This window comes from Vidua macroura, chromosome 3, assembly GCF_024509145.1.
Source record: "Vidua macroura isolate BioBank_ID:100142 chromosome 3, ASM2450914v1, whole genome shotgun sequence".
Classification (NCBI taxonomy): Eukaryota; Metazoa; Chordata; class Aves; order Passeriformes; family Viduidae; genus Vidua; species Vidua macroura.
In genome coordinates, this window is record NC_071573.1 from 35347466 (window position 1) to 35361440 (window position 13975).

General features: G+C 40.4%; 1 protein-coding gene across 5 annotated transcripts in view; it reads right to left on the minus strand.

Moving 5' to 3' along the window:
* The window catches only part of PLCB1 (phospholipase C beta 1), a 354560-nt gene that overhangs the window by 107683 nt on the left and 232902 nt on the right, over positions 1-13975 (minus strand). For all 5 annotated transcript variants that reach the window (XM_053972199.1, XM_053972200.1, XM_053972198.1 and 2 more), the window contains one exon: positions 13532-13698. In XM_053972199.1, the coding sequence (XP_053828174.1) occupies positions 13532-13698 (167 nt within the window). The remainder of the gene's footprint in view (positions 1-13531; positions 13699-13975) is intronic.

The following is a 13975-nucleotide window of genomic DNA, read 5'->3' on the forward strand; positions in this document are numbered from 1 at the left end:
CCCTTCTCTCTGCAGGGTTTGCAGCTTGCCAGCACAAGAAATTTATTTTTCTTCCCCTTCAAATGCCTCTTCTCTAATTTATCTGATTAATTACAATTTCCCTCCCTATGGGGTCACTCAGTAGTGCTTTACTAAAACACTTAAAACCAGCACAAACATAAAAATGCCTCCTTTTTCCTGAGGTACCTGGCCAATTGAAATATTCAACACAACTCACTCAGTGCCACTGAGACACCTCCTGCTGAAGAGGGCAAGAGCTTCCTCATCCTCTCCTCTCCCTTTTCCCCTCTCCCTTTGTCCTCTTTCCCTCACACTGCACATTTCCCCCTCACACATGGCACATCTTCCCTCACTGCATTTTCCCCCCTCACTCTTAGAACCTTTTTCCCCTCACACTTTGCTGGTTTTCCCTCACACTTTCCACTTTCCTCCTCATATTTTGCACTTTTCCATTTGAATTTTTCCCTTCACACTTTGCCCTATTCCCCCTTACACTTTCAATTTTTCCTTGACATTTTGCACTTTTCCCTTCACACGCTGCACTTTTCCTGCCTTAATTTATCCTTTTTTCCTCACACTTCACACTTTTCCCCTCACACTTTGCCCATTTTCCCCTCACATTGTGTACTTTCCCCCTCACTTCACACTTTTTTCTGTACTTTTGCCCTCTTTCACTCTTCATATTTTCTCTTCTCACTTTGCTTTTTCCCTCACACTTTCCACTTTTCCTCCTCACATTTTGCACTTTTCCCCTCACACTTTGCACATTTTCCCCTAACATTTCACACTTTTCCCCTCACACCTTGAGCATTTTCCCCTCACACTTTGCACATTTTCCTTCACATTTCACTCTTCCCCTCATACTCTGCACCTTCCCTACCTCACTCTGCATTTTTTTCCCCTTACACTTTGCAGTCTTTCTGCACTTCTGCCCTTTTTCTCTCACACTCTGCACTTTTTCCCCTCACACTTTCCATATTTTTGACTTGATTCCCAAAGCATGCATAAGTGGCCAGGTAAAGTTTGGTGCCAGCCAAGCAAATAACAGATCCATTTTAATGTTTTTATTGTGCAGTGGAGCAGGCCTGAAAAAAAAGAACAAGTGTGGAGGAGAAATACAAAAGTGTCTATTGCATTCTTAGTCACAGACATTCCCAATACCTCAAAATTAGAAATGTGTAGTTGCACACTTGCATAAAGATTATCTAGGCTTTGATCTAACTCTAGAAACGTACCTGAATTAAAAACTTCCAAGAGTTTGGAAAGGCACTGTAAAGTCTGGAAATGTCTCTCTATGCCTCTCTCTGTATTTGTACACTCATGCAGAAATACATGAAGCAGTTTCTTAGCGAATGGTTCCACAGAATTTCTCAAACTGCTGCTCCATGCAACCTTTGGCATGGTGGAATTGATGCAGAGATCAAAAAAGAACCACCACACTGGGAACCAAGTGAAGTCAACAGAATCTGGCATTTTTTCATTACAATTTTATAGGAACAAGAAGTGATTTCCTACTAGAAGAGGAACATATTGAGAGGTTCTATTGAATTTCCTGACTGTGATCAGCTTCATTGTATGAAACATGGGAAGTGTTTGTGCAGCTTGATCTCTTTCTGCATCCCTGGCTCCACCTAATTGCTCCTAAATAGTTACAAGGGAGGGAAAAATTAAAATAAAAGCACAAATGAAGTGGCAAATTCTATGCATTTCACAAGAATTCCTTATTAACTCCAGCTACATGATCCCATACCTTTAAAGATCTATTACAATTGATTAAATACATGAATGTTCCTGATTAGGAGAAAACCACACAAAAATGTAACTGTTGCTTTGTCCACAAGTATCAAGGCTCTTTTCTAGTCAAGATTTGTCTGCTCTAAATACAACAGAAGCCACTTCTGTTATCCCAGATCCTTTTTCCTGGCAGCAGTCTTCAGGCAGGTGACACACTTCTGGCAAACAATCTATTGAAAATTCACAGAATTTCCAGGGGTAATTAAGTGAATCCTCTTTTCTATGGTTCTTAGATCTTGTCAACGTTCATCAATCAAAATGTTTTCTTCTGTGCCTCATGAGATCTGGAATATCCCCATCCCTGGGAGATGGTGATCACACATTTGCCACAAAGCAGGAATTCCAGCCAGCTGAAATGGTTGACAGGATGGACTATACTTTGTGAATATACTTCTCAGAGGCTTCTCTGTTTGAAGACTTACTGTGTTATCACAAGGCTCTTCTTAGTTCTGTTTGACCAGATCCAAAGAACCTGGCACATTTCTCCTGTGGGGCCTGTGACAGTGCCAGGGCAGACACAGGTGATAGCCCCATGAATAACTGTTCCCATGCAGTTTCCAGGGGTGGAAAAAGCACAGGCTGCTTTTGACACAGAAATCCTTCTCCCACTGCCTCATAAGACACAGGTAACTTGAAAAGATCCTGCTTTCCCAAGCCCTTTAGCAGCCAGCATGACCAGCATGTTGCCCTGGATGTGGAAATGCTCCTGTGTCCCTGGGAGCTAGTCAGCTCCTCAACATGAAGATGTAAACAAACCCCTGCTCACTCAACACCTGCTAAAAGACATCAGGGTTCAAAGCAGGGTCGAGATTCCCACAGAAGCTTCTCCTGCAGTTCAGTGCCCTCTGCAGAGGTCCAGGATCAAGACCAAAACACCGCAGTGCAGTAGTCTGGGGGAGATCTAATAAAAGTGAAGCTAACCCTGAGAACTTCTCAAACAGCTGCTTGATCTAAACTTCATCCCCTTATTTTGGCAGGTATGCTGGATTGTGCAGCTACTTAATTTTCCTAGGCTCTGCCCAGCCTGCTCCCAGGAGTCTTCCAGTCCTCCAGGAAAAGTCTTGGGATGGAAAACAAGAGAGGCACAGCAGACAGCAGAAAACACAATGTACATGAACACTTTTCTTTGCATTTCATTCTTGCAACTTTAACAACAGCCTTCACTTGTCCCTTAAAATTTTTGGATTATCTGTATGACAATTAAAATGTCCATTTGCTTGTACACAGTAAACAGGTTAGGTCACATGGATCTTAAACATTTCTATCCGTATATTTGCAAACTTCATAGTGCTTTCCATTTGTTTACACCCATGCTGTTATCCACTCAGTTATAATGTAACTGGAAAGCACGATTGTGCCAAGATATGTTATTAAAGCAAAAAAGAAAACAAACAAAAAGGAAGCGAGACAATTAATTGGCACCTTGTATCTCCCAGTCAGCAGCACAGAATTGCAATAGTATATTGTCTGACAGTGAAATCACGTTTGTTCCAATGCAATCTGTAACAATAATCACATTTGCTGTAATCCCATACAACTGAACAGTCCTCTAATTTTGAAGATAAGAAACCAACAAGCAAAGAAGATACTTGATAATCCAGTGAGAGATCTGTAAATTGTGTCCCACTGGTAATTCTCTCTCACAAACAAGCATTGCAATTTACAGCTCATTAGATATTAAAATTTCATTCACAGTGTGGAATAGGATGCACAGAGTCCTGGTGTGTCTCTTGACACTGGGCACACATTTAGCTACTGTCTGCTCTCTAGCTTTGTGAGCCAGCAGAGAAGCTCACAAGATGAATTTACATAAAATTCACACTGTGTGGGACACAACGTGCCAGAGCCGCTCTGGTGGCACTTGCAGCATGTGCATCCAAGTGATGCTGAAACCTGTTTGGCTTTCCAGACACATGTTCTACTACTACATTGTTATGGGGTAACTGGAGTTTCTGCTGTATTTAGTTTTACAAACCAGGGCAGGACAGGATTGTCCCATTGAACTGTCCACTCTTTGCCACTCTTAGTGGCAAGGGAGGGAAAAATTAAAATAAAAGCACACTTTTAGTGTGCTTTTGCCACTCTTAGTGGCAAAGTCATCACAAGGAGAGAACATGGTACGAGCTCAGCCCAGACTGAAAAGACCCAACCCTACAAGTGGGTAACTAGACCTCACCCCAGTTATCTTAGTGCTGCTTTGTTTTAGAAAACACAGTGAGGATGGCAAAGACTCTCAGGCCTCCTGTCAGGGTCTGCAGATACATCAAAATATCAGAGTACCAACCACCATTTACACACCATGAGCAGAAATCATCAGTAGCTCTTCCATTTTAGCAGTTCTCTCAATGATCAGTAAGGGCAAAAATTCACACTAGTCAGACAGCCTTATCAAATTAATAAGTAGAAGAACAGTAATATATCTGAATTACTGCATCTGGTTTTTAGTGAAGCATTTAATGAAGTTTTAAACTCAGATTTTTCCTAATTGGAAAAACTAATCTACAAAAAAGCTCAGATAGAAATAAACTGAGGTCAGCTTAAAAGATCAGGGTTTCTTTGAATTTGAAAGCTGAACTGCATAAGATGTCCAGAGGCTGAACACAGATCAGCAGTAGGTCTGGTTTCATAAAGTCCTTAATAATGTGAAAAAGCAGAATCAACAACACAGGGTTTAAAAAACAGACAGTTCACTGCTGGCTGTTAGCAAAACAAGAGGGCAAAGCCATCATGAACCAGGTAAATGGGACACAAATCAAATGAGAACACACAAATAACAATTCAAGCTACATAGCTAATCACTAGAGCAAAGAAAAATCCAAAATACAGAGGTGAATAGGGAAGAAGATGCCTAAGAATCTATTACCCTGAGAAGCAGATGAAACACAGAGAACAGCACCCCATCTGTATAAGAAGCTACATCAAAAATGGTGATTAAGAAAAAGGAATTAAATAGGTAATTAGACCAGAGTAAGCACTAGAAAACTTGGGGTGAGTGTCTGAAAAAGCTTGGCAGTGCTTCAACTAAATGCGCTAGGAAACAGTCTTGCAGTGGATTTATTGGTTGTCTCATTGCTTAAATCCTTTAAAATCAAAGCAGGACAATATCCTGTTGTGTTCAAATCTCATTTCCTTTCTCTAAACTTGGAGGAAAACATAATGGATCCAATCCTGCCCTCAGTTATAGTTGCTGAAATACCTTCTGTAATTAGAGTTACCTGGCCACAAACCAAAACAAGCTGTCTTGGGGAACATGTTCTTGAAACAGAAATGGAAAACTCCCTCAGTAAGAAAGGAACAGAGCAAGATTCCTTGCTCCAGCCTTGAATGGGTACAGCCCAATAAGACACAGGGAGATGTGAACATAGAGAATGATACAAGATCAGGATAAATTATCCTATATATATGATTTATCCTGATACAAGATCAGGATAAATGCTTTCTGAATGACAAGTCAGTGAGGAAAAACATGGGAAGGCACACATGTTGTGTCTAAGTAGCCAACATAAAAGAGCTTGCTCAGTATCCATTAATCCATGCAGAAATATCACATGCCCAAGGACACTGAGATCCAGAGCTTTGTGCAGAGGAAGGCTCGTCAAGGAAAGCAGAGTTCAGTGTGTCTAAATCAGGAACGGTTGTCATTCTAATGAAGCTATCATATCCACTTTATCATCTGTGCAAGTGCACAGAGAAAACCAAGAGTGGATACAGTTTTTTACTTTTTTTAGGAAGTGGCAAAAAATGTTTACAGATAGAAAACTACTTTTCTGAACTATCAAGATGAGGCACTGCAGCCCAAGACACTTAATTCACTCCAGGGAAGAAGTATTTCCTACAAACTTCCACACAAGCCATGCCAAACAGCAAATCTACTTAAATCAGAATTAAAACTTCGGAGGCATTCCAAGGACACTTACATCTCCAAGGGAAAGGAAGACTAAATGTCACCTGAGAAAAAAAAACAGGTTTCCAAATCTCACTGGTGCCTGTAGGCATGAACCATCCAGATTTTACAAGATCTTAAAGCCAACTGCAATGCTGAGTGTGGTATTTATTTACTTATTTTATTAGAAGTCATAGGTGTTTTTCAGCCCTTTTCAAGCTTTCAGGAAGGAAGGGCTCTAACCCACAGAGGCTACACAGCCTATGAAAATGAGGTATTTTTTTCTCCAGTAATGCAAGAAAACAGCAAAACATACTGAAGCAGGGAAGATTCTAAGCACTCAACATTTTTTCTTCCTTAAAATTTATACCTTGGAAGCACATTTATTTTGATGGATATTGATAATTTCAATGCCTGCAGCAGCTTTAAAACCTCAGCTGTTACAATGCGTGGTCACAGTTCAGAGATTCTGGTAAGCAGAGGTTTCGTGATAAGGAAAACAAGTCTTGCAGCAGTTTCTAAAACTTTAGCAGGCAGATGTATACAAACTTAAATAACCAGTAATTGTTAAGGAGTGGGGGAAAACCCCAAGCAACCAGTCTCTCCTAAGTCTCAAGACTGAGGCAGGGTTTTACAACCACAAACCACCCTCTGCTCTTGACTTCTCAGCAGATATGTAGTAGAAATTCTTTCTGACAGGATATCCCTTACAGGATATCAGAAGACAGTTAGTTTAGATCCAGTTAAATCCACATAACCACTACAAAACCACCTTTACACCAGTCCCTAGCTAGCAGTGGAATGAGCACTTTGCAACATGGCAGATTTCTAAGGCAGCTGAGTGGAAAGGATTTAAATCAGGCAGATAAAAACACCATTCATCCCAGCAATACTACAGCTATTTCTGACAGACTTGAAAGAGGGACATCACTGGAATATGTCACTGTCTTGCCAAACCTCTCAAAAACATCCTCTGTACAATGCGTCAGAGTGATCCTGGGAGGTGGAATAATGTTAAATGTTGGCTCACTTCCAATTGCTAAGTTGCACTAAAAGACATCTAAAAATCTGTATTTTTTTCTGCTATGTGATACTTCTCTACATAAGCTATTAATGCACTTGCCAAAAAGACTGCCCTGTAGTATCACAGGAAGGGATAAGAGCGTCAGTGTGCTGTAAGTGCTGAAAAAAATCTGAAAGAGAAAAATCACAGGTGACATTTTTACTTCCTGAAACTCCTGCAGCTGAAAATAGATTAATATTAAAGAGAAGGGGGAAAGAATAAAGGGGTGACACTGCAAAGACAGTGCAAATAAACTGAAAAGAAGGGATTTTAGTCCCTTTAAAGGGCCTTCCTTATCTGTTCTTTAAACTTGGTGCTGCAGGCAGTGCAGTGGACAATCCCTTCCATAAACAACTTGAGATGTCTCCTAATAACAATTGTGGCAAGCACATTTCTTTCTCTCTCAGGATTTTTTTCATAGAGCAGCACAGAGGAAAGAAAGAGAAAACAATTTATATTCTGCTCTTTGTTTTTCTCATGTGGAATATGTTTGGAGAATTGTTTACCGGGGGTGATTGCTTGATTGGATTCTGGTGAGAATTGTTTGAGCCTGATAGCCAATCAGATCCACCTGTGGCTGGACTCTCAAGAGAAGGTCACGAGCTGTAAGTTAGTTAGATATAGTAGTTAGAAAAAGTATGTAGGTAGTTTTAGTATCTCCTTTAAATAGTATATTAATGTATTATAGTATAGTTATAATAAAGAAATCATTCAGCCTTCTGAACTGGAGTCAGACATCATCATTTCTTCCCACCAGGTTCACCTGCATTTACAATAAACAATCACTTTTTTTGCCCTCTTTACTACCTCTGGTACTCTGTGCCAGGACCATATTGTTAGGAAAGTTATCCTAATTTCCAGCCTAAATTTCTTCAAGGCCACTTGATCCCTGTGTGTTGTTGTGCCAACATTGTCCTTTAGTTTACACCACTTCTTTCTGCCTTCCCAGTGTTCAACCCTGCTGTATTTACAGGCGTATTCCAGATGAAGGATATTGTTAGATGACTGCATCTGACACCAGAAGGGAAACTTCCTCATATGGATGCTGTGTTCTAGCAGGGCCCAGACTCCATTGCTCTGAGAGCCCTGCTCTGACAGATCCCACACATCCCAAAACACTCAAGGATCAGCCTGGCTCCTCAAGGCACAGACTGACTGTCTGTTGAGTTGAGCCTACCCAAGGATGAGGCAAACCCCAAAAATGACACATGAAAGGGGATGGCCCAATGGCAGTGAGCCCATTTGTGGCTCCCACTGGACCCCAGCAGCCTTCACTCCCTGTGTCCTCAGAGGCCCTTTCGAGCTGAAAGCACTACATTTGTACAAGTCATAATGAAGAGTCAAACCACGCCATGTTTGTCCAAACTTTATCTACGTTTATTTCCTTCAGCACTTTCCTCCAGGCTCCTTTATATTTTCAGAAAAAAAATCTTATCTAATATTTATCTTCAAATCATAAATTCTGTTGCTAAAATTGAATACTTCCCTGTGCTCCATAAAAGAGGCAGCAACAAGCACAAAAGAAACAGTTTTACTGTTGGACTAAGTTTTCTATTTATGGGCTCTGACAGTCTGTGGCTGGGTCAAACACAATACAGGCAGGCAACTGCAGAAAAATATCTGCCCATAACCCCTGAAACACAGTGCTGACATAGGAGTCTCTCATCTCTGAGAAAAACTCCAGCTGGAGGGAATGAGGTTCTAAAACCTCTAAACCCGTGTTTGCTTTGTGGTCATGTCATCCCACGTTCTTTCAGCCATTCCCAGTGCTAGGACATGGGGTGAAGGCTGCCTGTAGGGTTTGATCCCAGGGCCCACCAGGTGGGTTCCAGGTGGTGGAACAGGAGTCACCAGTGTGGTCACTTCCATGCTGGATAGCACAGGGCTGGGCTTACTGCAGAAGCTGCATTGGCACCAGGAGTTTATGCTCTGCAGCTCTGAAGACAAATTCCACAGTAAGTGTGGGCCATTTTACACTCAGCACTGTTTCACTGATGTCAGTGGAGCTATTCCTGGTACCAGATACCAGGTCCAAAATGGATTTCTGCAAAGCTCATGCTTCTTTCAAAGTATCTGCATTATACACTGAAGATCACAGAACCTGCCCTCCCAAGATCCCTAAATATATTTTTGGTATTTTCATTATCTCTACTGCCAACAGCACAGTAGAGTGTTCAGTGTTGCAAAATCCACTATCACTAGTCCACATCACTGTTTCAGTGGGTACAATTCAACAATGACACAATTTGTCATCTGCAAAGCAGATGCAAAAAAACTCTTATAATTGAGGACTTTCCATTCTAAAGAATTTTTACGTTTAGTTTTTTACTTGAGATGCAATGTTCCAAACAACTGCAAGATCTGAAATTAATTTTACAGCTTAACTAGAAAAAACAACCTCCAGTGTATTACAGAAATACATTTTGCAAACTCACTTTGACAAATAGTTTCCATTAACTTATTTATGCTGACACATTATCCATACTAACATCTGTTGCATATTTTTTGCATATTTGTTCCATGTTTTTATTTTAAAACAATTTAAAAGAAAAAGGTTTTCTGGTAAGCTACCTAGCTTAGCACTTGCTGCTGACAGCCTGGGCTAGACTACAACTTCGGTGTGGCTTAAACATTTCAAAGAGTAATAAATCATGACTGGGATCTATTGTTCTGTCAATATTTGAGACAGAAACAGTGCAGAGAGCTCTTCTGTTGTACAACTGGAATGCTGGAAAATATTAGCAATCCCAAAGTTAATGGGCTTTTGGGTAAGTATTCTTACTTTCCAGGGTTCCATGGGGAGGCCAAAGAATTCCAACTGTTTTGTAACACTTCCTACAAACGTTTCATACCAGAAGGCCCAACCATTTGCCTGAATGATTTATACATCAGAATTTATGCTTTAAATATATGAAATATGTCTTAAAAGTAGAGCCATGGCTGCATGGTACTTGTTTTTGCCATTAAAATCTGTTACCTAGGAAATGACCCCCTTCTGCCACCAAAAGAATCCAGAGTGTAATTATTCTTATACAGTTACTAAAAGCTGAATTTAATGCAGTGGGGTGAAGATGTTTAAATTGCATAGAAGTTTAAAGGAGGAAATGCACATTTATGCTGGAGTGAATACTGCTTGGTGTTAAGGCTGCCATGGGAAAAATACATACAATAGATGCTATATAAAATTAAATATAACTTAATGATAATTGCTTAATTTATTTTATTACTTAAGAAAAATTCAGTGCAACAACTACAAATAAATGTGCACTGCAAAACAGAATTAATACTGGAATTCATGGAGACAGTCATGCAACCAACTCCTCTACAATCCTTCTAAATGCATGTCAAACCTAAGATAACACACAGCAAATAGATAGAGAGAAAATCTGGAGAAAGAAACACTATTAAATATAAGAGCAAAGCTCTTTTTCTCTGTACAGATCTAAAGGTTTGGCCCTTTAAAATTAAAGAAGCAGAGATAATATTTAAATAAATGCATCCTTTAGAGGGAAAAAAAAAAACAACATCTTTATGCCATTACCTAAAGCACTTTCACACTCTTTTTTTAATCTTCCACCACAAAAACCACTCTAAAAATAAAGGCTGATAATAACCTAACCCTTGCCTTGCTCCCTCCAAGGATGATGGTGGAAACACATATTTTATGGCTTTAGTTTTTTCACACCTCCTTTCCCTAGCAGACCTTGGGATTGTGCTTTGGTTCCCTGCTTTCATTTCCAATCAGGTACATGGGTACAGCTCTTCTTGCACACCTGGAGTGTGTAAGTGACACAGGATGTCCCCAGAGATGGGGCTGTGGCTCTGTGGTTTCCAGAGCACATTCCTGATTTCAGAATGAAAGGTTTCAACTGAGACATTGGGATTTGAGCTCTCAAAGCTCCTTTTGAACTCAGAAACTTTCAGATATTAATTGCATCATTAAGTAAAGGAAGAACCACATGTTTCTGTGGAATGGGAAGCACACATATGTAGGGTAAATTCTTTTCCAGCCTCATAGCCCCCAGCACACTTCTGCTGACAGGGAGAGACTGCTCAGCACTACCAGGGACTTCCTCCTGCTTCCACCTGATAAGGGAACACGTTCTGCAGTGAATTCATTTCCTTCAATGCACGACACAAAGCATTAATCACAACAATTTACCTGAGCCACAATAAAACACTACTCCAGACACTTAACCTATGCAGATGTCAAGCCCACCTATCTGCTGATTTTGCAGCATATCCCAGCAATAAATGCACCTAAAATACATCAGTGACAAGCAGGAGCATGGGCAGGAGTTTTACTCAGAACACTGTGACCTCAGGAACTTCACCAGCAACAACACCAGCATTAGATTTTACCAGGTACCTGAGGAGCTGCAAAAATGTAAAATATTATGGACAGCTCTTGCTTACTGTGATGAGCAGCAACACGTGCCACAAAAGGGCTACAGTGGTGACCAGGGGAATTATGAAATCCTAAAAGCATTTGAATAGTGCTGTGAAAATTCAGAAACAGCGCAACAACTCCCCATAAATTCATTTAATTAGCTATGAGAGAATCATTAGTAGAGAATATTGTGGTACAGTGTATGTGCACAGACAATGAGCTTGGACAGGAAATTGGGAAGACCATCAGACAAGTGAACGTCTAGCACTATCCAAACAGGGAGCAAGGACTCAGATGCTGCACATAGCTTCCACTTCATAAATTTGGATTTACATTTTTAAGGAAAAAAAAATCCCTGATTTTATTTAAAAGAACTTTTCAATGCATGAAATTCTTTTTGCTAACAAGCACGTGCATCACACTTTTGGAGGTTGTCTGGGTACTTGTGTTCATGTTTCTGGCCAAAAACTGTCTGGAAATTTCACTTCAACAACCCTGGCAGCAGGAAGCCTGGGTGATCATCCCTTTTACAGATCACCATATTAAAAGGTTAAACCACGGTTCTAAATATGTGGTTACATTTTGGTGACATTTTATAGACACAAAGCATTTTTTGACAATTATTCCATGAGTGTAGAAATGAATGCACACCTACACTTCATTTAATATACAGTGAATTGCATTCCCAATTCAGAGCAGAAAATATTGTGTCCCCATGTCATTCCTGATTAGCCAATTCCTGTCATTTTAAGGCAGTAAGCTTGGGATTTACACTCGAGTTGCTGCCAGTTCCTGCAGCTCAGCTGCCAGACAGGGAGGTGGTTCTTCAGCACAGAGGTGGTTCTCAGGTTGTGCCAGCTGGACCCCAGTGCACAAGCCTGAAAAGGGAAAAAAAAAACCCACAACAATCCCACTAAAAGAATTAACTCTCTGTGATCTGCCTTTCCCTTGTTCAAGTCAGCATTTTCAGAGAGAACTGATTCATTAAGAGTAACATAAATCACACCCAGGACAGGAGGCACCTATGGAACAGCAAATGTGTGCACCAAGGTAAACAGGGTGAAGCTGGAGGTGACCCCCAGATCCCATTGGAGGGTGGTGGCAAACACCACCACAGCACCCTTTTTCCTGGGCTGTTTCTTGTTTTCTCCTTATTTCTAGTCAGAGGGTGATTCCATTTTGACTCTGGCATTCTGCTGGCACACCAGCACACCTCCTTCTAATGAATCCTTTATTTGGTTTATATGAAGTGCTAATATTTGGGTAACAAGGATGATCTTTTAGGTAACAGACTTTCCTGCTGCTGGTGGGAAATAAGGTAAGCACAGAGCATAGTTCTAATATTTGCACAGATGAGAAAGGAGGTCACAACGTGTTTCCATTTACTCAAGGTACTGTTCCTAATGACGTCAAAGGACAGTTTGCATAAATATGGCCAAGAAGCAGGATTTAACCCCCCAGCAAAACCTCTGGAAATACTCTGTTTGGACTAGAAAAATAAGAAGCCTTAAGACAAAAAATTAGAAGTGTTTGAGAGACAACATTGATGGTGACATCGGTTTCCTTCAGGAAGACGTCAAGGTGAGAAGGCTTCCAGGGAGAGGTGGCAGTGCCTTCAGTTAATCTCTAGACTCTTGGATCTTTTTTGACTTTTTAGATCAACAATCTCTGGACCAAACCATCTTTCTTTCATATTAGATCTGTTTTTCAGGATACTCCCATGCCTCTAAAACTTCTAAGGTTTTAGACACATCAAAAGCTGGGCTAATCTTTAGGATATGTGGATTGGAATAAAACAGGATGCAGACACAAACTGAATGCTATTTTAAGACTTGCGGTGGTAGCAAAAATCTGCAGAGATTTGTGCAGGAGTTCTTTCACTGCTTTTGGCTAAGTGCCCAGCTAAGTCCTGACAACACCTGAGATGTTCAAAAGGGAATTTTCTGTGATTATAACATGAAATACACTGACTTGATCTCATATCTTGCATTGTACACCACTTTATCCAAAAGCAGAGGGCTAGACTTAATAGTATTATTAAATGATAGAATTATCATGCTCTTAGTTCCATTGTCCCTGAGTTTTTTCTTTCAACTTTACATTTTAGATGCTAGTAAACAGCCATTGTGATAGTCAGGTTTCTGCTGAGGGTCACATACCAGGGCAACTCTTCTGTAAATCACACACACTGCAAAGCAAGCAGGGAAACCAGCCCCATCCTTCCATACCTGATATCAACCAAACACATTTTAAAATGTACCACAGTATGTCTCACTGGCCTGTATGATCCCAAAAGCAGATAGCTGGGAAAGCAGCTGGATTTTGAACCAAATTTTGCTTTAGCATGTAGGACAATTGAGTTACTGTTTCTGAGTACAGTAGGAGTGTGAAATCCACTGACCTTTCTTTGCTAGGTTGCTATTAGGTTCATACTTCTCAATCAGCACTTGAACTTGTTCTTGTTTGAGTGGTGGATAAAGGATCTCATTTAATCGTGGATCCCGTTGCTTCAAATTTATGAAGTCCATCATCTGATCAACAGTAAGGTAGGGTTTGCTCTTGGCACCACTAGAGGGAAATTAAAGCAACAGCAAAGTCATTTTAGTACATTTCCTTGAAATCTTGTTCCGTGTCTGAAACTTCCCAAGGAAATTGAAACAAGATTCATATAAAACTATCATACAACAAAAACATCGCTCCACTTTGTCTCTGGACTAATTTATTTTGCCAAAAGTTCTTCATCAGACATCTAGGAGGAAGATCTTTGACAATGTTCAGCATTACAGGCATCAATGCGAAGACTTGGAACAATGCTAAAAGCCTTTCATTCCTCTGAATTCTTGGA